General features: G+C 46.8%; 1 protein-coding gene across 3 annotated transcripts in view; it reads left to right on the forward strand.

Moving 5' to 3' along the window:
- Positions 1-23897, forward strand: part of DNAH9 (dynein axonemal heavy chain 9) — a 210907-nt gene that overhangs the window by 91424 nt on the left and 95586 nt on the right. For all 3 annotated transcript variants that reach the window (XM_041123817.1, XM_030015630.1, XM_030015631.1), the window contains 5 exons: positions 635-796; positions 1763-1996; positions 10028-10288; positions 16232-16657; positions 19611-19730. In XM_041123817.1, coding sequence (XP_040979751.1) covers positions 635-796; positions 1763-1996; positions 10028-10288; positions 16232-16657; positions 19611-19730 — 1203 coding nt within the window. The remainder of the gene's footprint in view (positions 1-634; positions 797-1762; positions 1997-10027; positions 10289-16231; positions 16658-19610; positions 19731-23897) is intronic.

The raw sequence follows: 23897 nt of genomic DNA on the forward strand, positions 1-23897 counted from the left end.
GGACTAAGAAAAAAGCTTGAAAGGCAAAGGACCTGCTCCGCAAAAATGTAGTGAGCAGGGAAAATGCTTTTATTTCCATTCAGCTTTGTTTTCTGATTTCTCTATTTTTAAAAAATTCTCATTCTGGTAAAAGCAGATTTTGAGTGTAAGCCACCTCAACTCTTTTCAATGGTGGCTTTCACGGAGAAAATCCAGGCAGTCCTGTGGTCCTGCCAGGAGAATTTAGATCCATTCACTTTAATTCCTGGTTGCACCACTTGAATCTGGATGCCAGTTCCCTGCCAGGCGAAGCTTTGTGTCACTGCTAGAGCAGGGAAGAGTGGTTATATTAAACCCTGGCTGCAGCCTTGAGAGTGTGCCAGGCTTCTGCTTCTGACCATAGCAATGCTTAACACCACTGCTTGTTTTTATTGGAGAGAAAAAAATGTGTTTACTGCTAGATTGTGCCTTTTCCAGGCCAGGCTTGCTGGCCTGAAGTGCAAGGACTCAAGGATAGAGGTTGCTGTACCCTTAGCTGGTGGTGTGAGATCTTCCATTGGAAGTGGCTGGTAGAGTCCGGGCTGGGCTGCGTGGCTAGAGCTGGTGCCTGCTCCCGGCCATACCTTCCCACCTTCTCCTTCCTTGGACTCTACAGGTTGCATTGTGCTTTTCGCCTGTTGGTAGCAAGCTGCGCGTCCGCAGCAGGAGGTTCCCCGCCATCGTCAGCTGTGCGGCCATAGACTGGTTCCAGGAGTGGCCACAGGAGGCCCTCGAGTCCGTCAGCCTCCGCTTTCTGCGAGAAACAGAGACCGTGGAGGTGAGCATCTCACCCACAGCCATCTGTGGGTGCCTGGGTTTGAGTTCCTCTGCGGGGTGCAGGCGGTGGCCACCCCTGGCCACACGGTGCTGGTGGCAGCCAGGTGTGACCTCGTCCCTCCGTTCAGTGCAAGCAGTGACTCACACAATGAGGACAGTATCGCAGAGAGGGTTTGCTCACCTTTATTGCCCTCCAACACTTATCCAGGACATCTGAGAGACTTTTCGGAGAGGAATTACTGGTAGCGCTGTAGTGCATTAAACTTAATCGAACCATGCTTGAAATACAGTCCAGGCTTTTCAGAGAGGGGCATGGATCTTAGCAGAATTACGGCCATGGGCACCATGCTCGTGTGTGTTTGTACACTGATAGTATTGCCAGTGAAATGACTGCTTTGCTAGTAAGAGACGCAGCTTACAAATCGGTGCAGAAAATAACCTAATACTTATGATTATTGCAGGGAACACACGCTTTTCTCTCCGTATGCGTGTCTGAGCGTCTGTAATTCTCAAGGGCAAAAATATGTCAAGTTCTCATTGATGACAACCTCCTACTAGACTAAAAGAGATTTATTTCTGTTTATTTAGCTTTTCTGGGCAGGATTTTGGAAGAATAAAGTCTACAAAGTTTCTTTTTATGAGTGTGCACTTTCCCCATTTGTACAGAAGAAAAGCTCAAATTTATACTTAAAAGGGTGTTATTTTTTAGAGCTGAATACTAGAAAAATTGCTTGGAATAAGATAAAGTATGAGATAAAAAGATATAAAAAGTGGTATAAAGTACACAAGCAGGCAAAGTTATTTTAGAGATAACAAATGAAAAGGGATCAACTTAGATGTTACATCCTGGATTTTGCAGCAGCAGAATAAAAAGTTAATAAATTCCTTTATATACAGCACAGGTCTGTGTAATATATAGTTGTTCTGGTTAAAATAGTTTCTCCTTGTCTTCTCATCTTACCTTTAGGATTCAGTGAAAGATTCAATAAGCAAATTCATGGCCTATGTCCACACAAGCGTCAACGAGATATCCCGATTGTATCTGAGCAATGAGCGACGGTATAACTACACCACTCCGAAGTCATTCCTTGAGCAAATAAAACTCTATCAGAATTTGCTATTGAAAAAGGGCAAGGATTTAAAAGCAAAAATGGAGCGGCTGGAGAATGGCCTGGAGAAGCTCAACAGCACATCTGCACAGGTAAGCAAACCTTTTGGGGTTAAAAGCTGATGGTTTTCCTTTTTTCTCTGTTAGAGACACCTTTGCATCCTGACTCAAAGGAAAACTTTACAGGCTGAAACTGTACAGGGTGTAAAATTTGTGCTAGATCCTGGCTCTAGTCTGGCTTGAACTGGGTTCCTGGAGGAGCAGAAGTGCTGTTCTGTACCGGAAAGGAGAAGGGAAGAGATGTGTGTCCAGTCTCTGCTGTTTGGGTGGTAACCGTGAAAGATCACGGTAAGTAAAATGAGATAGGGATCCAGCTGGCTGTGTACATCTTCTTTTAATGGTTAAATTTCAGCTGTGGTGACAAAATAGCTTATAAAATACAGGAAGATCAATGATTTTTGGAGTTGCATCCAGGAAATCTACAATAACTTCAGCAAGAATCCTCTCTTTCAAACTAAATAGAGCATCCTTTTCAAATAAGGCTGATGTTCATTTTTCCTTGCATTAAGCTATCCATTTTTAAGGAAGACTAATGCATGTCTGAAATGTGGGTTAGCCATCCCAAAATCCCCCTGTTAAAGAGCAACACTGGCACTCTTCTGTGGTAATGACTAGATGTTGTTCTGAGTATTTCACAAACGTCTCTGCAGTGACACAAACTGCCTTTCAGAGCTTTGCTGTCTACATCTGTTGCTAAACTCCCATTTTTCAATCCATTTCATATTCTATTAGCTCTTACAAATGCTCACTTACAAGCTTCTACTGTGGGAAATGGGCCACTCCTGAAGCTGCTCCAAAGAAATGCAGAGCCTTGATGTGAATGAAGGACTAGCAGGTTCAACCCCTTCCATATATATGCTCTGGGTAATGCTAGTGGCATAAATCAATGTCTGTCATGCTCAATAGGGTACACGCCTTACTGGAGGGTGATGTATGGGCTTTATTAGTGCCTCTCAACTCTGATAGTCTACATCTCACTTCAAACAGTTGCTTTCTTCATGGTGCAGGACAGTCTTGAGGACACAGGAGGGGAGTGGACATGTTTCATGTCCCCTTTGCAGGTTTTAGCATCTCCTTTGTAAGGATGTAGCTGAGGTTGAACAGCCAGTAGCAGAGAGCACGCATCACAACCAGTGACACCAGCCAGAGCAATAACTATGAGCCCTCACTGCAAAGCAGATCTTACATCTACCTTACTTACCTATGGAGGCAAATAATTTTGCTGACCTGTGGGGTGCTGCTGTTTTTGATGATGCCCCAGTGGTGGACAAGATGGATTAAGTCTATTTTTTGTTGGGAGCAACTAATATGAAACTAAACTTTTGAGAGGAAACAAGTCCCTGTAGTGTTGGTCAAACACAGGGGCCCTTCTGTATTCTTCTGGAATATCTTCATATGGGTGTTATGTTGGCAAGGCCTCTCTGATGAGCCACAAAACGGGTGCTCAGCAGTGGTGGAGGACTGGGGAGGAGATGGGAAGCCACAGCACCTGTGGGTCTCGTAGGTTTTGTTATTGCAAGAAGCGTAAAAGAACGCAAAGTTTGTATCTGGTTAGAGTAAGTCTGGGGCGAGAAGCGCCTGTTTGTGAAGTTGATTAAGATGCAGAGCAGTGAGGACAAATATGTCAAATCTGAATCTAAAATTAGCACTGGGTGCCTAAAATTAAACACCTAAATTATCAGATGTGTGCAATAGTCAAAACTGCTGTTGATTTGAAACCAGAGAGTGGATATTTAGCAGTACTGGAAATCATACCAGAATGTTCAATCTTGAATATGGATTTTAAAGTCTGAACTTTACGTTCACCCATGGAAATGGTTGATGTTGGTGCTGAGGAAGTGACAAGTCTTCTGTCTCACTCAGATCTGTCATCTCCAGGTTGTGTTCATGGTGCATGGAAACAATTTACTGTGAGTTTTTTTATTTTCAAAGCAAAGGAGGAGGATTTTAATACCTGGGTATGACCTGGCTGTGCCTTAGGTCTGAAGACTAGTGCTCCCATCATCAGCATTATCCAGATTTCCTGCTGCTTGGATGCTGTCACAAGTTAATTATGAGTTTTATGTATTTCTATAGACTGTTCAGTGTGGCCTCAGCATGAGGAGGCTGTTGTGCAAGTGGTTGCAGGGTACTTTTTGACTTAGCCATTTCACTTTCAAAATAACTTCTCCCCCTCCTTTTACTCTTCTCCCCCCACCTGCTCTTTTTTTTTTTCTTTTGAGATTTGAACATCTTAATACCATTGACTTACTTTTCTTCTAAAGAAGTGTTTTCCTTTAGCTTACATGCCTAACCAAGTTTCCCTGAAGACAGTGGCTGTCCTCAGTATTCAGAAAAGCAGAAGCCGGCTTCCAGTTATTAGGACATAACAGACTTGGGAAGATGTGTGGGATGAGTCATTTGTTTTTCAGAGTGATGTTCACTGTGAAGAGGTCAGCGCTCTGTTCAGAGCCCATTGCTGAGTAATTTTTAGGATGGCTTTGGTTAATATTGCATCACTGGATTCCAGATTCAAGTCTTGCTTGCTCTATCAATTAATCGCCGACCTTTGTGATGTATTTTGTGTTCTTGAAGCAAGGCAGGGACAATCAGATAAAACGAGTCTTCTGGGAGCCTGCCCTCCAGGTTTTCTATTCTTTAATAATTCTTCTCATGCTGTCCTGGTGGTAGGCAAGCACTTCTTCCTTCCCTGTTGGAGTCACAGTACATTACCCTTGAATCTCTCGTTTACTTTGCTCTTTCCCTTTCTACCTCACATTACTAATTGCTTTTCAGATTCTTCTGGACTCAGGAAGCTTCTCACAGGTTTTTCACATTTCTTAGCACTGTTTGGGACCAATTACTGCCCTTTTTGTGGCCCGTAATGATATTCCGTGGGCTAAGGCAAGTGCTGGATCTGTCGGCTCACACCTTGATCTGGTTATTATCCTGGTGTTGCCTATGGGAAGGATGTTAATAGCATTCTCTCTTCTCTTTGGGATGACAGTCTGCTGTGATTTTTCCTTGCCACCTCAGTCTCTCTTTGTACTGTTATTCTCTTGTAGTTCTTGCTTTCTTCTGCTTGCCAGATACGTGTTACCCAGAAGGTATCTTCTGCTTTTACCAGTTTTGGCAGACACTGGAAAAGTCAGTGGTGTTTTTCTCACCTCCCCTGAACGTGGTAATGACTTTTCTGTGGTGTGTCTGGATGATAATTTATAAAGCACATGTCTGTGGCTGCTCCACTCCAATGTCCTGGCAAGAACCAAGCAGGACAGGTCACTGCAGCACCCTGAACTCCACTGTTAGCTCTGAGAGCTCATGCCTTTGAAGAGGTGTGAATCTCCAATCCCATGCTCTTGTTTTGGACATAAAACTGTCTCTTCCTGCCCCTCCATGTGGAGCTGCTTCTCTTTATCTTTTTTTAGCAAATCCCTGTGGCCCTGCTGGCCTTGTTGTTCATGCCTGTGTCCACGTGTCAAGTGCCCCTGCTGCATGTATGTGTGCCCTGTGCCATTTAGTGCCTTCCTGAGCTCTATCTTGCAGACTGGTGGGTTTCTGGTATTCAACCTTCCCCTCACATTGAGTGTTCTGGTTTCCTTTACACTGAGGTGTAGTGGGTTGACCTTGGCTGAACACCAGCTGCCCACCAAGCCGTTCTATCACTCCTCCTCCTCAGGAGGATGGGGTGGGGAGAAAATAAGATGGAAAAGAACTTGTGGGTTGAGATAAGTACAGGGAGAACATTCACCAATTACTGTCACGGGAAAAACAGACTTGACTCAGGGAAATTAATTTCATTTATGGCCAAACCAGAGTAGTGTAATGAGATATAAACCCAAATCTTAAAACAATTTTTCCCCCACCCCTCCTCTTCTCAGGCTCAACTTCACTCCCAATTTCTCTACCTCCTCCCCACAAGTGATGAGGGGGAACAGGGAATGAGTGTTGTGGTCAGTTCACCACACATTGTCTCTGCTGCTCCTTCCTCCTCACACTCTTCCCCTGCTCCGGCGTGGGGTCCCTCCCACAGGAGACAGTCCTTCACGAACTCCTTCAACGTGGGTCCCTTCCACGGGCTACAGTCCTTCAGGAACAGACTGCTCCAGCGTGAGTCCCCTGCGGGGTTACAAGTCCTGCCAGAAAACCTGCTGCAGTGTGGGCTCCTCTCTCCACGGGGCCACAGGTCCTGCCAGGAGCCTGCTCCAGCACAGGCTTCCCATGGGGTCACAGCCTCCTTCGGGCATCCACCTGCTCCAGCGCGGAATCCTCCCTGGGCTGCAGGTGGACATCTGCTCCACTGTGGACCTCCATGGGCTGAAGGGGACAGCCTGCTTCACCGTGGTCTTCCCCACGGGCTGCAGGGGAATCTCTGCTCTGGCACCTGAAGCACCGCCTTCCCCTACTTCTTCACTGACCTTGGTGTCTGCAGGGTTGTTTCTCTTACATGTTCTCAGTCCTCTCTCCGGCTGCAGTTTCTGTGCCCCAGCAACTTTTTTTCCCTTCTTAAATCTGTTATCCCAGAGGTGCTACCACCGTCACTGATGGGCTCAGCTTTGGCCAGTGGCGGGTCCATCTTGAAGCCGGCTGGCATTGGATCTGTCAGACATAGGGGAATCTTCTGGCAGCTTCTCACAGAAGCTACCCCTGTATCCCCCCCCGCTACCAAACCCTTGCTGTGCAAACCCAATACATGAGGCCAAATCAATAGGGTTTCCTGGCTTCAGTCTCCAGAATGTTGTCACCTCTTATTTGCCTCCATCAGTCTTCATCCTCTCCATCTGAGCACCAGCTCCAAGGAACAGGCATTGTATGACATGATATTTTCTGCACGGTTCTCCTTTTGCATCATGGTGTTTTGCCTGTGATGTTGTTGCATCATGGTGTTACCTGGGATATTGTTGGTAGCCCTGACCAGGAGTGCTGTGGAGCTGACCCAAGAATGACCAGGGAAGAGCAACCTGGAAATATGCTCAAAGGGTGGTGGATGGCCCTGCTCCTGTTGTGAATGTTTTATAACACTGCTGGTTTTCATAGGGTGGATTAGGAGTATGGGGGGTGTCAGTGCAAGGAGGGAGACTGTGTGTGACTGTTGGAGAAGTTCTGGGCTGTGACAGGACAGAAGATGAGAGCTGTGGTGGGAAGGTTTTCTGCACACCCTGAGATAATACATGTTAGTGGTGGTCGGGCTTGGCCATCTCTAGGTTTTGCAAATGCAAAATATGCAATATTTTTAATGGCAATATGATTGAAATATGACAAGCATCTGAATTTTTCAAAGAAACAGAAAATAGCTCTGTGTACAAGCTGCCATCCTTTTCAGATGGAAGGTCCTTTTTGGTGTGAGGGAGGGGAAGTTTGAGTATCTTCTGTTACTGTGACATAGAAAGAGGAGAACTTTTCATGCCTTTATTCCTAACATTGTTCTGCCAGGGATGGCTCCACAGGCCATTGATGGGAGCACATTTAAGATTTCTGCTGAGCCTGTGCCTCCCAAGGGCGGTGGCATGAGGCCTCCCTGCTTACTGGTGTCTCATCAGGCGTTTTTATGTCTGAGCATCAGGATGTGTGGGAAGGGAGGAGATGGATGTGACAGACTGGTTTTGCTGTGGATGCAAATATAGCATTAAGGGAAACTTGTTTGCTGCACTGAGGGGGTGAAACTGGAAGAGTAAAGTTCATAAATGTACATTCCCAGTGCCACCCCCAGGACATCACTAAAGGTAGTGAGTTTGGTTATTTAGGCGTAGCTCCTGTTTCTCTCTTTCCACTGCACAAACACTATTAAATTGTCCCTGCTCAACTGCATTTGAGCTTTAGCCTCACTGGGGAAACACAATTGTTTCCTTTCATGTTCCAAAATCCTGCTGTAGGTAAGGGAGGCTGGAGGTCATCATATGTCCCCTAGATGTGGTGTGGTCTGTTGGCAGAGGGTCCAGCAGAGCCTCAGGATACATATCACGGCTCCAACTTGCATCATTTCCACTTGGAATTTAACATGTAATCCAAGCCCAGCTGGGCAGGAGCCTTCATAGTAACATACACTTCTGGGCTTCCAAATATTTCTTTCAGGCAAAGCCCTAACTGAATTTCTTGCTTTTTTTTAAATCCTGACAATGTTATAGCAAGTCATTTACCCTTCCATTATTGCATGCGCTTGGCTGAAAGCAGGTTTTGTCAGGGCATTTTCTGTTCTCACAGGCTGCGCTGGGGGCTGAGTTTACATCTGCTCATTTTGTAGCACTGTTGAGTGCTAGTGGGTTTTAATCCCTTGCTTGTTTTGTCATGGTTGTGTAAACCCCTAAAGCTCCCATTGTATGTGTATCCAGCACATGATTACTGATTTTGGGGCAGAAGGTCACAAGCCATATCTGCCATCAGCGAAGCCTCCCACTTCAATTTCCTGCAATCCCTGAAGACGTGGAGCCGAACAAGAAGCTGCTGCTGAGTTTGCCGACTGAAGGGATTATGTGCTCCTGCGAGCCAGAGTCGTTTGGATTTACAGTCGTGTCTTTGTCCTGGTGAAAACAGCATTGTAGTGCCAGGCAGCAGGGGATGACAATGGATGAAGTGCACAAAGAGACTCCTACGAAACCACTCTCCACTTGAAGCCTATGCCAAACGTCAATAGCTTCAGTTTATAAGATTGCAAAATGTGCTCTCTCTTCTGGTATAAAAATGGAATTATCAACAAAAGCAAGTGCCTGACTTCCCTTCTAGTAAGTATTTTTATATAGGTAAAGACATACCCCAGGAGCTCAAAGCAGTCCTTTAAGAGCCTGACGGCAGGACAGTGAAAAACTCCATGGTCTGCACAGAGCCTGTGTAAATTCATTGAAACGGGTGCTTTTAGAAAGAGACTTTCTGTCTTCAAGTGAGAGCCATTGTGAGCTCCCCCACCATGCAAAAGCTTCAGCCTGTTGCTGGAGAGGGCTCCTACCTTGCTGGGTGTGAGCAGATGCTCAGTGGAGCAGTGTGTGAGGAGCTGCCACCACTGCCATGCCTCTTGGCTACCGGCTAGATGGGAGAACCCTTCTCAAGCTCATTTGACATCACATTTTAAAGCCCCTTGAGCCTTGGACCTCTGACAAGGGCTGTACCTGTCAGCAGATCCCAATTGTAATCTTTCTGCTGTGAAAAATGCCCCTCCCACCACAAGTCCATAGGACCTGATGGTTGCAAGGGAACTGATGGGGTGTTGCCTCTGCCTTGTGTGCGTGGCGCACGGGATGGAGGGGCGGGTGAGTGGCAGGGTGCACCTGGGTGAGCAGGCAGCTCGGGGAGCGCTGGTTCCTGGTGCACAGATCCTCCTCAAAACCTGCACGTGGTAAAATACCACGTGCTCTGTTCTGCTGGTGTCAAGGTTGGGAAGCGAAAGAAGGTGTAGCTGAATTGTAGCACATCTCATCTCCACCGCAAAACACACGTGCGCAGCACATGCACGCCTCCTTTACCAGTGATGTGATGTAACATCAGATTTCATGATCAAGCTGGATGTATTTGGCTTTATAATGAGACAAGCTTCCTGCAAATGCCTGGTCCATGGTGAGGCTCCTGGGTTGTACAAAAATAATCCCAAGAATACCTGAAATGAAAGCTTCCACCTACTTCCCATTGGATCCTGCTCAAAGCAATGGTTAATGGTTGGACTCGATGATCTTGAAGGTCTTTTCCAACCTAAATGATTCTATGATTCTGTTTGTGTTGCCCTGGCACCTCTGTCCAGTTTCCAAGCAGAGGCAGTGAGCAGGGGTGGGACAACCTCCTTAGCAGCTCATCTTGCTGGTGCTGGATTCTCCCCTGCTGGGTTCCTCACTGCTAGAAGGCTACTCTGGTGTGTGGACCATGCACATGGGCTCTCCAGTTGTGACCCAAGCAACCATGAGCAAAGGAGAGCAGCAGTATCCTGCTAACAGCTAGATACACTGCTTTTCTGTGCTGCCAGGGCATTGCTTGCTTTACACACAGGCCCTCCATGCTTTTGGGTACTGCTCAGCCCCACTGGAGTTTGAGTCCGTGCTGCTGGGCAGGGCAGAGAACAGGTTGGTGACTGTCCGTGCTCCCACATGTGTTTCTTCCTTCTAGGTGGATGAGCTGAAGGCCAAGCTGGCAGCCCAAGAAGTGGAGCTGAAGCAGAAGAATGATGATGCTGACAAGCTGATCCAGGTGGTGGGGGTGGAGACAGAGAAAGTGAGCAGGGAAAAGGCAATTGCTGATGAGGAGGAGCAGAAAGTGGCACTTATCACCCAGGAGGTCGAGCAGAAACAGAAGGACTGTGAGGAGGACCTGGCCAAAGCTGAGCCTGCCCTGGCAGCTGCCCAGGCTGCTCTGAACACCCTCAACAAGGTAGGGTGAAGATTCCTATGGGAATCCAGTATCTCCCCTCTGTATTGTGGGGGGCAGTGTCATCTGATGGCCCAAGTTCTTGGGCATTGTATTGACCCTCCTCCAGCTTCTTCCCAGCTGGTGCATACTTGGTCCCTGGCGTAACTTGGAGCAGCCACAAGGCTGCACCAAGTTATCCTTTACTCATGGCCATGGAGAACAGGAGGAACTGGAGGTGGTGCTTCGTTTGCACCTCTTCTCCACTGTTGGCTGGCTCCACTGCTCATCCTGCCCCACAAGGAAGGGGAGGTCACCTTACTGTCACCCTCTTTCAGGACCTAGGGGAGAGTGTCTCAGAACGATCATCACTTCTGTACCTCTGTCTTGCTGTCAGGCACCGTCTCTGGCTCAGACCTGTCTGCTAGCGTGGAGGAGGACACGCAGGATGGAGGGCTGGGCTCCAGGGCAGGGGCACAGGCCAGATCTTGCTCTAGACTTTTCTGAGGTTGTTACCCTTGAGCTGTGGGGAATGAAGGTGTAGGAGGGGAGACAGGAGAGGCTGCCAGTGCTCTCAGGATGACTGTCAGCTGTCCTGAGCGTCCTGTGGCAAGGAAGACTGTGCCTTTAGCTAGTCACAGCAGAGGTGCAGGAGGTGTTGCAGGACAGGTGGGGTGAAACCTGAACACACCTTTATTTCAGTGAGAGACAGTATCAATGCTGTTTGCTTGGGGTATTCCTGTGCAAGTGCACAATCAGCACAGCGGAAGCTGAGAACACTCCAAAATACCGACAAGGCAGATTTTACTCCTAGCTACACTGTGAAGCTTTCTTCCCAGCAGTATAGCTGGTGCTGAGAACGTTGCACAGACAGATCTTGTGTGAGCCCCATAGACCTGTGTTGGTGGGTGTGGGGCTGGCAGTTTGTGGCTGCAGCTGGCAGTGAGCATGGGCGTCCTCCGAGTTCCCACTTAACCCATCTCCTGCTTTGGAAGGGGGTCTGTAATAGGAAAGCTCACATCCCCCTCTGAGTTTGTGGCACAGTGGGGCAAGTGTCTTCCTGCAGCCCACAGCAAAGGCCTTGCTTAGCCAAGGGGGAGGACAAGGTGGGGGAAGAAAGATCAGAGATCCAGAGGTGCAATGGGGAGAGTTGGTGACTTCTTGGGCTCCTCTGGGCGTCTTTCCCTCGTGAGTTCCCTGCTGTTGTAGGGACAAAATGTGGTGGCCTGAGGGTTTGGACTGATCTTCTCCAGCTGTATTGGGGTAGGATTTGCCTTGTCCTCTCTTTGTCCAAGACGTTCCTCAGGCCTTGTTGAGTGTGATGCTCAACGTCTGATACATACAGCTTGGCTCCACAGGTGCACTCATAGGGTGGCTTTTGGTTTGACACAATAAGTGATGGCACAGAAGTCTCATTCCATGTTTGGGCTTATCCAGTACCAGGGCTTCTTGGGTGGGGAGAGGACCTGTTCTTCAGTAGGGTCTGTGGGCCAGGCAGTACACTGTTGTGGATGATGGGTAGTTGGGTACCGAATGTGGGGTGACCTCTTGGTAGAGCCATATGTTGCTGCAGACAAGGTGACTCCGAAGGAAGATGTGACTGGGGAAATGTATAACCAGGAGATAAGGACTGCTCTGACTGCAGGACACTAAATGGTTTAGGGAAGGCTTTTGGTACCTTGGAAAGTTTTTCCTCCAATGGCACTCCAGGAGTTCCCGTCTGGAGCCTGGCACTTTGAGATGTGCCCCAGAGACACATACCTACAATTTATCTTGGTCTGCAGTTCACACAGCATCCTGGAGCAGCAACCTCTGGCTTCACCCAGGGCAGAGCAGTGGCCATGCACCAGGGGCAGGTAGAAAATCAGAGTTAATCCCACAATCACAGCAAGGCATGGCTCAATCATGCCTCAAACCGTGGCTCAATCATAGCCCTGTTGAGGGAGAGGAAAACAACTCTGAGTCATCAGGAATGAGTTTTCTGTTTGATTAGCTTTCAGGAAATGTGGCTTTGCTGCAGAGATGTGTTGCTTTGTCTCTTGTTCCTGGAAGGGAAAGGACTGTACAAAGGGAAAATATTTGTCTCTTCATTAGTTTTTGTTTCATGCTGGAGTTGCGGAATATCTCGTTAGGCAAAGATTAGGGAGATGCTGGGATTTTCTCTAGGGACCTGTAAAGCAGCAATAGCAGAGCACTGGAAGGCATGGTCTCCCTTACCTTCTGATCAGAAATGCATCAGAGAGCTTGACCTGCTTGCTGATATGAATAATCAGCAGTATTTATGTGTGTATATATAGTTTCTCCCCAATTATCTAAGCCATCTTATTTGGACAGCACTGTTATATGCAACATTAATAGGGAAAACAGTGAGAAAAGCTGCTGAGTAGAATGCAGTAATAAATATATATAGTCAGCTACCAAGGAGGTCAGTAAGTATGTGGATACATGGACATTTCTGTGCTGGTGTCACCTGCTAGTTTGAAAGAAGAGCAGCCATGTCCATTTGGACTTGTATCTTTTGTAGATAGGCTGCGTGGAGAAGAAAGCAACAGGGGATGCTTTTACATTAATCCCAGGTGAAGGATGAGTGAGGCTTGTCAGCAGACAGCTGGTTGCCCTTGGTGGGATGAGTTTGCCCGACTCACCTGGATGGGACAGCTGCTCTAAAGCCATGTGCCTCTGCCATTGCTGTGTGGGAACTGGGCTGGCACCCAGGCTGTCTGTGGCAATACATGGGGGCGATCTGAGGTCTATGCAAGAGAATGGGCCGGGGAGGCTTTTTGCCAGTTCCGTGATCAACAGGGCACTAACTCAAGGGATCAGCCTTTCCTGGCAGGCCAGAGATCCCTCATGAGGTTTGCAGCTGGAGGAGGGAAGGAGAGCGGCACAGAGAAGCGCAAGTGGAGCCGGAGGAGCATTAGGCAGCCATGGGTAGACCCATTGCTCCCAGAGGAATGAAGCCATCAGGGCAAAGCAGAGCAGGGGTAGCAGTTAGCAAGGTGTTAACCTCTGACATGGGCATCTGCAGCAGCAGCAGCTCATTTGAATTCCCCAGGGCTGTGTGGCAGGTGACTCGAGCAACGAGCAACGGGGGCACGCCGCTGCTGGAGGCACTGCCATGTTGCCGTGTGCTTGCTTGCACAGCCCCACAAGTTTCCAGCCAGATGGTTTCCCATCCCCTCCTCCCTTGCCACTGGCTGCAAAGCAGTCTTGTGTTTGGTAAAGAATGCCATAGCCCCATTAAACCAAAGTTGCTGTTCATCATTCATTACTGTCATCAGAGTGGCTGCTCTTCATAAGACACTTCCCAAGCAATGGTAGTTATGAGTAACAAGTGCATGTTATTTTTTTTGGTACTCAAATTATTCCAGCAAAACTGAAAATACTTCACCTGATCAGTGTGTGATCAGTTGCAGCCTGGCTCAGCCCAGATTCAGCTGGGCAGTGGCCGCACTGGGGGAAGCTGCTGCAGCCACTTGTCCCCTGCTTTAGTGTTAATGCCTTGTGCAGGGTTTGGTGGCAGTGCGAGTGCCCGGGCAAATTGAGAGGCTATTTAAGGTGTTAAAAAGTGATAATTACATAGAAAAAAAGAGATAATTACATATATATATATATATATATATATAAAAAAGGTAATTATTATACGGACCATGATGAATGATGTGGGTTACGCTAGACCCAGCACAGAATACCTGCAAAGTAAAAAATGCAAACTCAGACCTGATTGTGAGTTTGAAAACTCAGAAAAACAGGGTTTAGAGACAAAAATGCCATTTTTGCCTTTTACAGTGCAGTTTGTCTGCTCACCCTGTGAGTGCACCTGGCCTCTTTCTTAGCAGCCGCATCCCCTGGGCCCTAAGGACTGCAGGACATGAGGCTCAGCGGGTCTGATGTTTCAGCATCCTCATTTTTTTGTGGGGGGTGGGAACAGGAAGATCATGGCACACGGAATCTGGGACTGCCTTCCCCTGCCAGTGGATCTCTGCTTGGCACAAAGCACTTTCCAAGAGGAGGCAGCAGCTGTCCTGTGGAGACGGCTGGGCAGTCTGTGCCCCCTTGGAAAGGAGGATGGTGCTTGCCCAGTGCTGCTCAGTCTCTGCACAGGTTACAGTGAGCAGAAGACAGTGACAATATCAAAAGAAATTAAATTCCCGTGCAATTACCTGCAAGGGATATCCCCTGGAGATGGTCCAGAGGCATTTGAGGATGCCATAGTGGCTGGTGTTCCTGAGGCACGTGGCAGTGTCCTGACTGGTTTCCATCCCAGGGATACTCTGGTGTGCAGGAGAATTCAGAATGATTTGTTAAAATGCAACCAATTGATGCCATCAGGGAGAAGGGCAGAGCTCCTTTTACCTGGTACCCAAGTTCATCAGCATGACACTCACAATGGACCTGGCTTACCCTCTTCCAGTGATGCCAGAGACTCTCACAGCAAGGAAGGAAAGTGGCCACCCCATGCTGCTGAGATCTTCCTCAATCTGGCTGGGACAGCATCATCCTCCCTCCCATTCAGGGTAGTAGTGTCACCGTGCCTGTCATGTCATGGAAGGGCTCACCTCCCAAGGAAAAAGCAATGGTACCAGCTCAGCATCCCATTTCCACTGAGATGCAGGCTATTAAACACAGGCTGCTTTGCCAGAGGCCTCGAGCCCCCCCGAGCACCAGCACCCTGCACACACGGGGCTGGGGAGAGGCCATGTAGTACAAGCTGCGCAGGGCGCTTGGGATGGAGGAGGGCACGTTGGGGTACTCGTCTGTGCTCACGGTTGGCTCCATGTCATTGAGCATTTTAATTAGAGACGTTTTACGCTGGAAATGCACACAGCTCCCAAAGGCCTGTCTCTATCAGCTCGATCATTAACAAAAGCTAAAAGCAAGCAAAGACACATTTAGGAATAGGTTCATAGCAGGTACCTTTATCCAAAAAATGGGTGCTCAAAAGTATCAGACTATCCCACATTGCTTCCAAAGACAGAAACTGATAGAAGCAAGACAGCAGAGAATATACATTAAAAGCTATTCAAAACTGATAGAAACAGGAACTGAGAGAAGTTCATAGATTTTTCTCAAAGTGGTGTTAAAACAGCCCTTATCCTTGTTTTGACAACAGCGTGTCATCTGAGAGCAGCTGATTTAACTGCGCTGTTTTTTCCTATGCAAAAGCTAACTTGCATGTGTGTGGTGAGAGGATTTTAGGTGTCAGCAGATCAAACCCTCAGCACCGCGTTGTTGCAAGTTGCAAGTGTGTTAGGAAATGCGTGCTTTCTCCACAATTCAGCTTTTTTTGCTTACGTTGAGATTCATCCCACTTAATATTAGGGTCTCGCCAAAACCACCTGTGTTGGTAATGGAGGAGGTGGGAGCTCCCCCTTGGACAAGGGTGTGCCCAGAGATGAGCTGATTCTTGTGGGGAGACTGCCTGTTCACCCCAATGACTGCTCTCCTGCTGAAGGTGCTTGCTTAAAGTGCCTAAATTTGGGCTCGATGATGGCCCCGTGGAAACATGGGTGCAGCAAGTAATTCAAACAAGACCTTAACGCATGGGTGTCTGGCACAGGGAGTAGTTGAGCATGAAGGGAAGATCTGCAAGGCAGTTTTAGAGGGGCTGGTGGCTATTTATAGAGGTTATTGTTTGGAAAGGTTTCCTTTTTCCTTATCCTGATCTTTTGACAGGGCAGAAAACCTCCTGCTCCCCAGGCAGCAGGGCTGGCAGCAGGGAAAGCATGGGAGTCTGGGGAGGAACGCTGCGCTGTGCTGGCCCTGGGTGGGATATAAGGAGCTGGATGCAGGGAATCGAGCACATGTGCTGTAAACACGCATAGCAGTGATTTAAAGGCAGTGATGTTCAGGCCAAGAGAAACCTAATTTATCAGATTGATAGCTTGGGAGCCTGACTTTATTAGTGGAAAAGTAAAAAGAAAGCCCATTCATTTTTGTCTGACAACCTTGTTTTCCCCTTTTCAGAAGAATCTGACAGAGCTGAGGTCCTTCGGGTCGCCACCTTCAGCCGTCAGCAATGTCACTGCGGCCGTGATGGTGCTGATGGCCCCAGGAGGAAAGATTCCCAAGGACAGGAGCTGGAAAGCAGCAAAAACTGCCATGGCCAGGGTGGATGGCTTCCTGGACTCCTTGATCAAGTTTGACAAGGAGAACATCCATGAGAACTGTCTCAAAGCTCTTCAGCCCTACTTACAAGATCCCAAGTTTAGACCCGAATTTGTGACCACCAAGTCCTACGCCGCAGCCGGCCTCTGCTCCTGGGTGGTAAACATCGTGCGTTTCCACGAGGTGTACTGCGATGTGGAGCCAAAGCGGCAGGCTCTGAGCAAAGCCAACGCAGAGCTGGCAGCTGCCCAGGAAAAGCTGGCCAGCATCAAGGCCAAAATTGCCGTAAGTGCTTATCCTTTGGTGGGACCCATCACGCTAGTCACTGCTTGGGAGAAATCCTCGACTTTGGAGAAAGTTGCTTTTCTGCACTCATGTATTTTTAATGGAGGGGTGGGAAGCCAAAGATTGGGTAGATTGTAGTCTTTTCTATCCCTTTTATTGCTGCTTTCTACATTTCATCTGTTCTTCTCCAGCCTTGCTTACAGCTTAGGAGGAAGGCTAATTATTAATTCTTATTATTCCTACCTAATTTTTAAAATGTAATTTACCTCGACTCATGGGTTCTCAGAAAACTCATTATCTCAAACCAGTATGTTCCTGGTATGCTGCACAGAGGCAGGGAAGAGGAACCGGAGGCTGGTTCAGAGTGCTGGTAGCACAGAGCTGGGCTGGCTCCCCACACTGAGTCCCTGGTGATGGGCATGTTTTGCAGGATGGCGACTGCTCTAGTAGGAGCCTAATAATTTGTCATGGCACGGCTCCCTGTCAGCATATCTTATGCATTATCTTTATTTAGATTTTTGCTACTTAAAAAAAAAAGAAATTTAAATGATCGCTGAATAGAAGAAATTACACTGTGATTAGGAGTGCATTTCTACAGAGAGTAGCTTCTAGCCTTTCTCCTTTTCCTTTGGAAAACTATCTCTGCGTTAAAAGACATACTGCTTTTCTCCCCGCCTCCCTCCCTGGCCAATACCTGCTAATAGCAAAGTGTGGAAAGCAGCTCAGGGGGACCCCACCAGCCCGTCCCTCAGACGGCAGCACAGCATCCCATCACTTGCTGTTCTCCAGGTCCCTCCCGATGCTTGCACTCCCAAACCTGCCTTTTTTTTTAAGGTGCTGGGGATGTGGGATTCCTCTTCATGAGTGGCTGTGGCTCTGATCCTCTGTGGCTGTGCTTTTGTACTGACACCACAGTTTGTGCAAAATCCCCGTTAATAATCAAGGTGTGTTGGCAGCCAGGCTGACAGTTTTGTCTTTAAATAAGTGATTTTGAGATATGCACCTGGAGAGGGGCAGCACAGTCCCTCCAGCTGAGCTCATCTGAGTATTCATCTCTTCCACCAGCACATCTTCATGTTAGAAATACATAACTCTCTTGATGCCTCCTAGGGCTTATTATTCTTAAAATGCTTACTACACTTCTTAACTAAAAATATAAAAAAAATCTCCAGAGCTCTCCAGCAGCCGCTTCCTGCTGCAGATGAGAGAAGGGTGGGTACAGCACCTGAAGCAGGGATGGATTTAGAGGTCTTTAGCCTCTAATCCTCCCATCTCAGATGTGAAATATGGTGCTGGGGAATTTTTTTCATCCCTTTATGCTTCTTGTTTCCAAAGCTTTTAATGCCTGAGCTTTTCTTTTTTCTTTTTTTTTTTTTTTTTAAAAGAAGTGAGATTTTGTTAAAGAAAATGGCAGTCTTTGGGGAGATTACCGGTACTCCACTGGCATGCACTTACAAAACTGACTGGTTTAGGTGAGTTTTCCCCTCTGCAGATGGGTAGTGATACACTGCTCAGCATGGGGGTGGATGTGGAGGTATATCCTTGCTTATGAAGCTGGGATATCTTGGATACCTTCACTGATGTGAAGCTGATTAATACCTGCTCACAACCAGGCCCCGAGCTGTCACGTACCCATTTTCAGTAATAAATGAGACTATTCTGATTGTCAAAAACACTAAGTACCTTTCCCTCTCCTTTGTCTGCCTGGGAAATAAGGCTGCTACGAATCTGGGGAGGGTAGATGTAAAAGAAAGATGTATACTCACAGTTGCACACAGATAAATTTGTGTGTTACTGTAGAGTGTGTCTGGTGGGGTACTACAGGATCTGTTCTTCATAGCTCATAGATACTCATTTATCAGATCGTGCTTGTATAATGGGATTATATATATATGAGCATATGTATGCACATACAGTCACATGCATGCAGAGACAGAAACTTTTTGTGTTAGTATTCCAAGGCAGGTCAAGCAGAGACTGCTTTGTGTTTTCCAGTATCCAGGAGAGCTGCATATATCCCTAATATAATCCTTTTTCATTTTCAGGTTTGTTTCTAGTGTGTAGCTCAGCGTTAAAGTGATTTACAAGCAGTTTAGCCTTAAGCAGTTTGCATTGGGTGCAGATAAAATCAATTATTACTTCTACTTCTCTTATCAGAAGTGAAGTGCTCCAAGTGCCTGTGGGAGCCGTTGATTTGTTTTAGACCAGAGTGTGAACAGCTCTGTCCAAGCAAAGTGCTCTTTTCCTTTTTCTCCAGGTGGTCTTTCTGCCCCTTCTCAGCCTGAAGCACTTTGCAGCTGACCTGCATGTGGGATCATCCCACCTAGTGCTGGTTGGGCTCCTCTGCAGGAGTGTCCCATGGCACACGCTCAGGCAGCTTTAGGAGAAAAACAATTTTATTGACTTGTTTGTTGTATTCCCTTCTAGAAACAGGGTGCGGGAGGTATGGCTTGGAGATTGTTTAAGCATAGCTCCAGCTGCTTTAGGAGCCCCTTGGGCATTTGAGCACAACTTGGTGAATCAGCAGACCCTCAGGGACTGGACTGAGACCAAGGGGGCTGCAGCATCAGGAAATACAAAATTCTGTTTTCTTAGCTGCCCTGCTTATTTCTCAGCCATAGCACCAGTCGCTGGTACTTGGCCCTAAGGACCCCCTTTCCCAGTTTAAATTCACACCAGGGCAGACCCCCAAACAAATTAATTTTCTGTGTTCTTTGCCTCTGCCCTGTGCCAAGGATGTGAGTTACAAGCATGTAAAATAGCACAGCACATCGCTGCTCCACACTGGCTCCTGATGCCGCAGCACTGTGTAGGGGCTGCAGCCTGGGTGCCAACCTGGGCAGCGTGAGTTGTGGTGGAGCTGGGCCAGCCCTGCTCGCAGGGTGAATCATCTCTGGAGAAGGGTTTTCCTTAAAAATGTGCTGTTATTTTCTCCTTTTTTTTCCCTGTGCAGCGCCTCAATGAGAACCTGGGAAAGCTCACAGCCAAGTTTGAGAAGGCCACTTCAGACAAACTCAAATGTCAGCAAGAAGCTGAAGCTACAGCATGTACCATCGCTCTTGCAAATCGACTGGTGAGTGTCAGCAGATGCAACTCTCATGGCATGAATGGGAGGTATCAGGTGCTGCTGAGATGCAAACCATGTGCACACAGTACATTACATCCTCTAATTTTTTTGGAATACATTTCCTGCACTACAGCAAGTTTCAGTGATGAAAATGATTTTGCACTGGCTGTTTTCATACATCAGGGTAGGCACTGCTCATATTTAAAGAGACTGGCTATACTCTCTTTACAGCTCTCATCTCCTTTTTGTTACTTAAATGTATGATCAAGTACTGATGGGCCAAAATTATATGACTCAAAAATCATATCGTAAAAACAAAGGTGGGAATATGCCAGTAGCTTTGCAAGTTTTGAAATGACAAAAAGTTAATAGTGAAAAGCTCTAAAAAAGCAGTACATGTCCCTGTTATCAGTCCATCGGTATGCATCACAGTCTGTTGTATCTTCAAAATATGCAGCTTCCTAGTCCTCTGCGGGGGCAATGCCCTTGTCACTGCTTCACAGATAAGAGACTGAGAGATAATGTCTTCTGTTCACACTGTCCTATAAGCTGGAGCCCCAGCTCACATCATATGCTGCAATTGCCCTTAAAACTTTGTTTTTTCGCTTCTGCACTGGTAGCTTGGAGCAAGCCAGTTCTTCCTCCAAGCAAGGAAAGAGGGCTGCAGGAGACTGTCCTGTGCTTGAGCTCTGCCCTGGCAGGCAGTGGGGTTGGAGCTGGTCCTGGCAGCTGGCTCTGCTGACTTGAGCAAACCCTCTAGCACACGAAGGCAGCAGTGATAGTTGTCTCGGTGGAGAGCCCAAATTGTTTTATGCTTTTAAAACATCTGACTCTGGCTGCAGGGAAGATGCAGGTAGTGGTTTGGACTTCTCTGAGTACAGACTTAGGCAGTGCACTCCCACATTGCTTCTGCTGCAGCTTTTGGTGCATAAAGTGCCTGTCCAGCCCTGTTTTGGGTGTGGGATGTGTGCGCAGCTCGGCACGTGGCTCCTGCCTGAGACCTGACAAAACTCACTGAAATGCATGGCCCCTTCCTTGTGACCACACAGCCTGGTCTTGTAGCAGCACTGACAGAAAAGCTGCTGTGCTGCCCTTCCTCCCAGGAGCAGCAGAGATGTCATAGAAAAGAAAAAGACAGCTAAATGGTTAAACTTTTTGCTTGGGACATGGAGAGCTGTGCTCAGTTCTGTATTTTTCTCCATTTCCTACTCTCAAACCTTCTTAGGTGACCTTCAGCAAATTGCTTTAGCGTGGATTTTTTCAGAGCTGTTTATATTTCAGGTGGGTTTTCATGGGCACATGAAAAAGGCTGCACTTAGTGGGGCATCGAATTGCTCCTGAGAACTGCACGGTCTACCTGCTGCATGCTTAGGTACTGGGAAACTTCTAAAAAAACCTTTCATCTTTAATCTTTGCATGCCCCCTTTGGAAAACAGGAGTGCAGCACCACTTTGCAGGCAAATGCAGTCAGGACTGTGATATGTTCAGATACAAGGGGTCAAAGACAAACAGCAGAGAAGTCCCTTCTTATACTGATTTGGATCTCTCTTATGCAACCACCACAAGATTTTTATGCTTTCATGTTCTTCAGGTTAAATCTCACTGAATGCTTCCAAAATCTTTAATTAAGACAGGAAAGTAGCTTTTTCATTTGAAAGAACCATTTATGTTTCTGGGGAGAGTTTGCAGGATGAGTATTTCCCTGTGTCTTTCCACAGCCTAACAAAATCCTGTTTAATATGTGATGTGGGGGTAGATTGTGGCTTACATAGGAGTCAGAAAACACAAAATACAAGAAGAAAATGTTTCATGAAAGAGAAACATAAAAATGATGGATTTAGTTCTTTTCATATAAGTATACCTGTAAGTGTATGCTTTACACTGAATACAGCTTAATTTCACCTCGATTAGTACCACTGTAACAAACAGAACATGATTTCTTAAAGGTGCATGCTTAGCATGTGAATTATTGGCTTAAAATGTGAATCTTCATTCAGGTACAACTGTGATATTGTGATAAGGAAAAATTGTGGAATTTGGGTTTGTTCAGGTTTTTTTGGCATAGCTATATTAACAAAATGTCCGTGTAAAACAAAACGAGCAAATATTTTAACAAGATAGATTGTCACCTGTGATGTATGTTCCTACGTGATTTTTCAAGTTTAATAATTTCCTTTAAAAGAAAGTATTTTGATTCTGAAATCAAGATAAGGCATAGGAATCAAGTTTGAGAAAAACTTTGGTTGCAGTTGCATTTTTTGCAATGTTGTATGCATTAGTCCATGGCCTGACGGCACTGAGTTTGTGTCACAGTCAGTATAATCTCAGTGAAGCAACAGGAATATATTTGCTTTTAAGCATGTTCTTTACCTTACTTATTAACTGGGACTGCTCACAGGCTCAGGGTCAACACCTGCTTAAAAGCAGTACTTGTTCACGTCCTTGTCTGAGCCCATGTGCTGGACTATATCCTTAACTCTTAAATACCTTAGCATGTTTTTCATTGTTTAGGCACAGTCTTGATGATTTATTTTGTATAGCATTTTAGCTGCCTTGACTTCAAAGCCTTGCTGTTTCTTTCCTCTTGAAATGCTTTGGATGCACTGGTGACTGGTTTTGGAAAGAAATCTTTCCCTGTCCAGGCTTCAGGAGAACCACAGCAGCAAACTTTGAAATCCTGAAGCCATTAAAGCAATTAGGAAGTGGTTATACACAAACTGCTTTTCCCACCCCGCTCTTATTTGGTGTTGTGCGAATGGGAGAAACCATGCGTGGCTCTGTCCAGTCACCGGTGGGTGACACTGGCCACTCCTCTAGTTACTTCCCTCTCTTATATATACTTAAAATGAGAATCTTTAGGTGACTGGGTTTCAAGTCTCTCATTGAAGCAGACTGAAAATGGTAAAAGTAAAAAGGAGGATGCATTAGTGTGCAGCCTGGCGTATGCATGAGGAGAACTGGGTGGAGGAGGATGGTTTGATTTTTTGGGGGTAGATAAAGGACATCATGCAGGTATAGGCTTTCTACTTTGAATATGACTGTTATTTTTCAGCCCTGCCAGTCCTTGCTGAGGTTTATAAGCCATTTTCATGTAGATTGAATTTGGACATCTGCTCAAATACAGTGCATTGCTGTAGTGGGGACCATGATTAGATATGTCCTCCTGTGCTCGCAAAGGTAATGTCCAGGGAGGCTGGAAAGCGGTTTTGCTCTGTGTTTGAAAGCATGAACAGCTTCCCCAAGCTACGCCTGTCTATGTGCATAGATGAGACAGGCTAAACATTGTTTTCTCCATAGTCTGCCAATGTTGTTGCCTTCTACCCCCTGGCTGCTGCCAGGTTGAAACACCCTTTCCTTTCATCATTAGAGAAAAAGCAGAGACACATGGAAGCAAATCTCTATTCCTGCATCTAGGATCACACAAAACTGAAGCATCATACAACTGGCACAGTCGTTGCAGTGGTGAGGAAGATGAGTGCTGGGCAATGCCCTGGATTCCGCTAGAAAAAAGCGGTGTGGTTTTTATTGATCTCTAGCTGGTAAACATCATGTGCCGCACTTGTGCTGGGTAAATTTTTCAGCCTGATAGTCACAAGAATTGATAACAGATAAGAGGCTGAGAGCTTGGGGAAGCCAGTGTCAACCCTGGGCTTTTATAAAGCAATGAAGGATCGAGTGGGATTGTTTGCATTCTGGTTTTGTCTATGGCTTGGTGAGAGATGAATATACACATGTACACACAAACACACAAAACACTGTTGAGAGTCTCCTGTTGCTCCAAACAATGTGCAGTTTAAAAAAGAATGCAACAGCAAACAAGGGAAGAAAACCAGATGTCTGTCCCGTTCAGTGTCTGCTGCTGCCACATCTCCAAATGCAAAGATTCGGAAAGAGATTTGAGTGATGCTTATCTTTCTGCTGCTCCCTCACTCCCAGCCCTCTTAACCCTACCCAACTGTGCCAGAAAAACACTGGAAAAGATGTAAAGACATAGCAGCCCCCTTAGTAGTGCATGAGCCACCTGGACAATGCTTCCCGCAGAGACCCTCCGTGGCTGTTGTCTTGCGACTGGAGCGTAGATGGAGGGACTGTCTCATTCAGCTTTCCAGCCCGAGGCTTGGAGTGGTGACTAGTTTGCTGGAAGGGTTTAATCTCTTGCTGCCACACTGAGGG

This window comes from Aquila chrysaetos, chromosome 5 (genome assembly GCF_900496995.4).
Source record: "Aquila chrysaetos chrysaetos chromosome 5, bAquChr1.4, whole genome shotgun sequence".
NCBI classification, from domain to species: Eukaryota; Metazoa; Chordata; class Aves; order Accipitriformes; family Accipitridae; genus Aquila; species Aquila chrysaetos.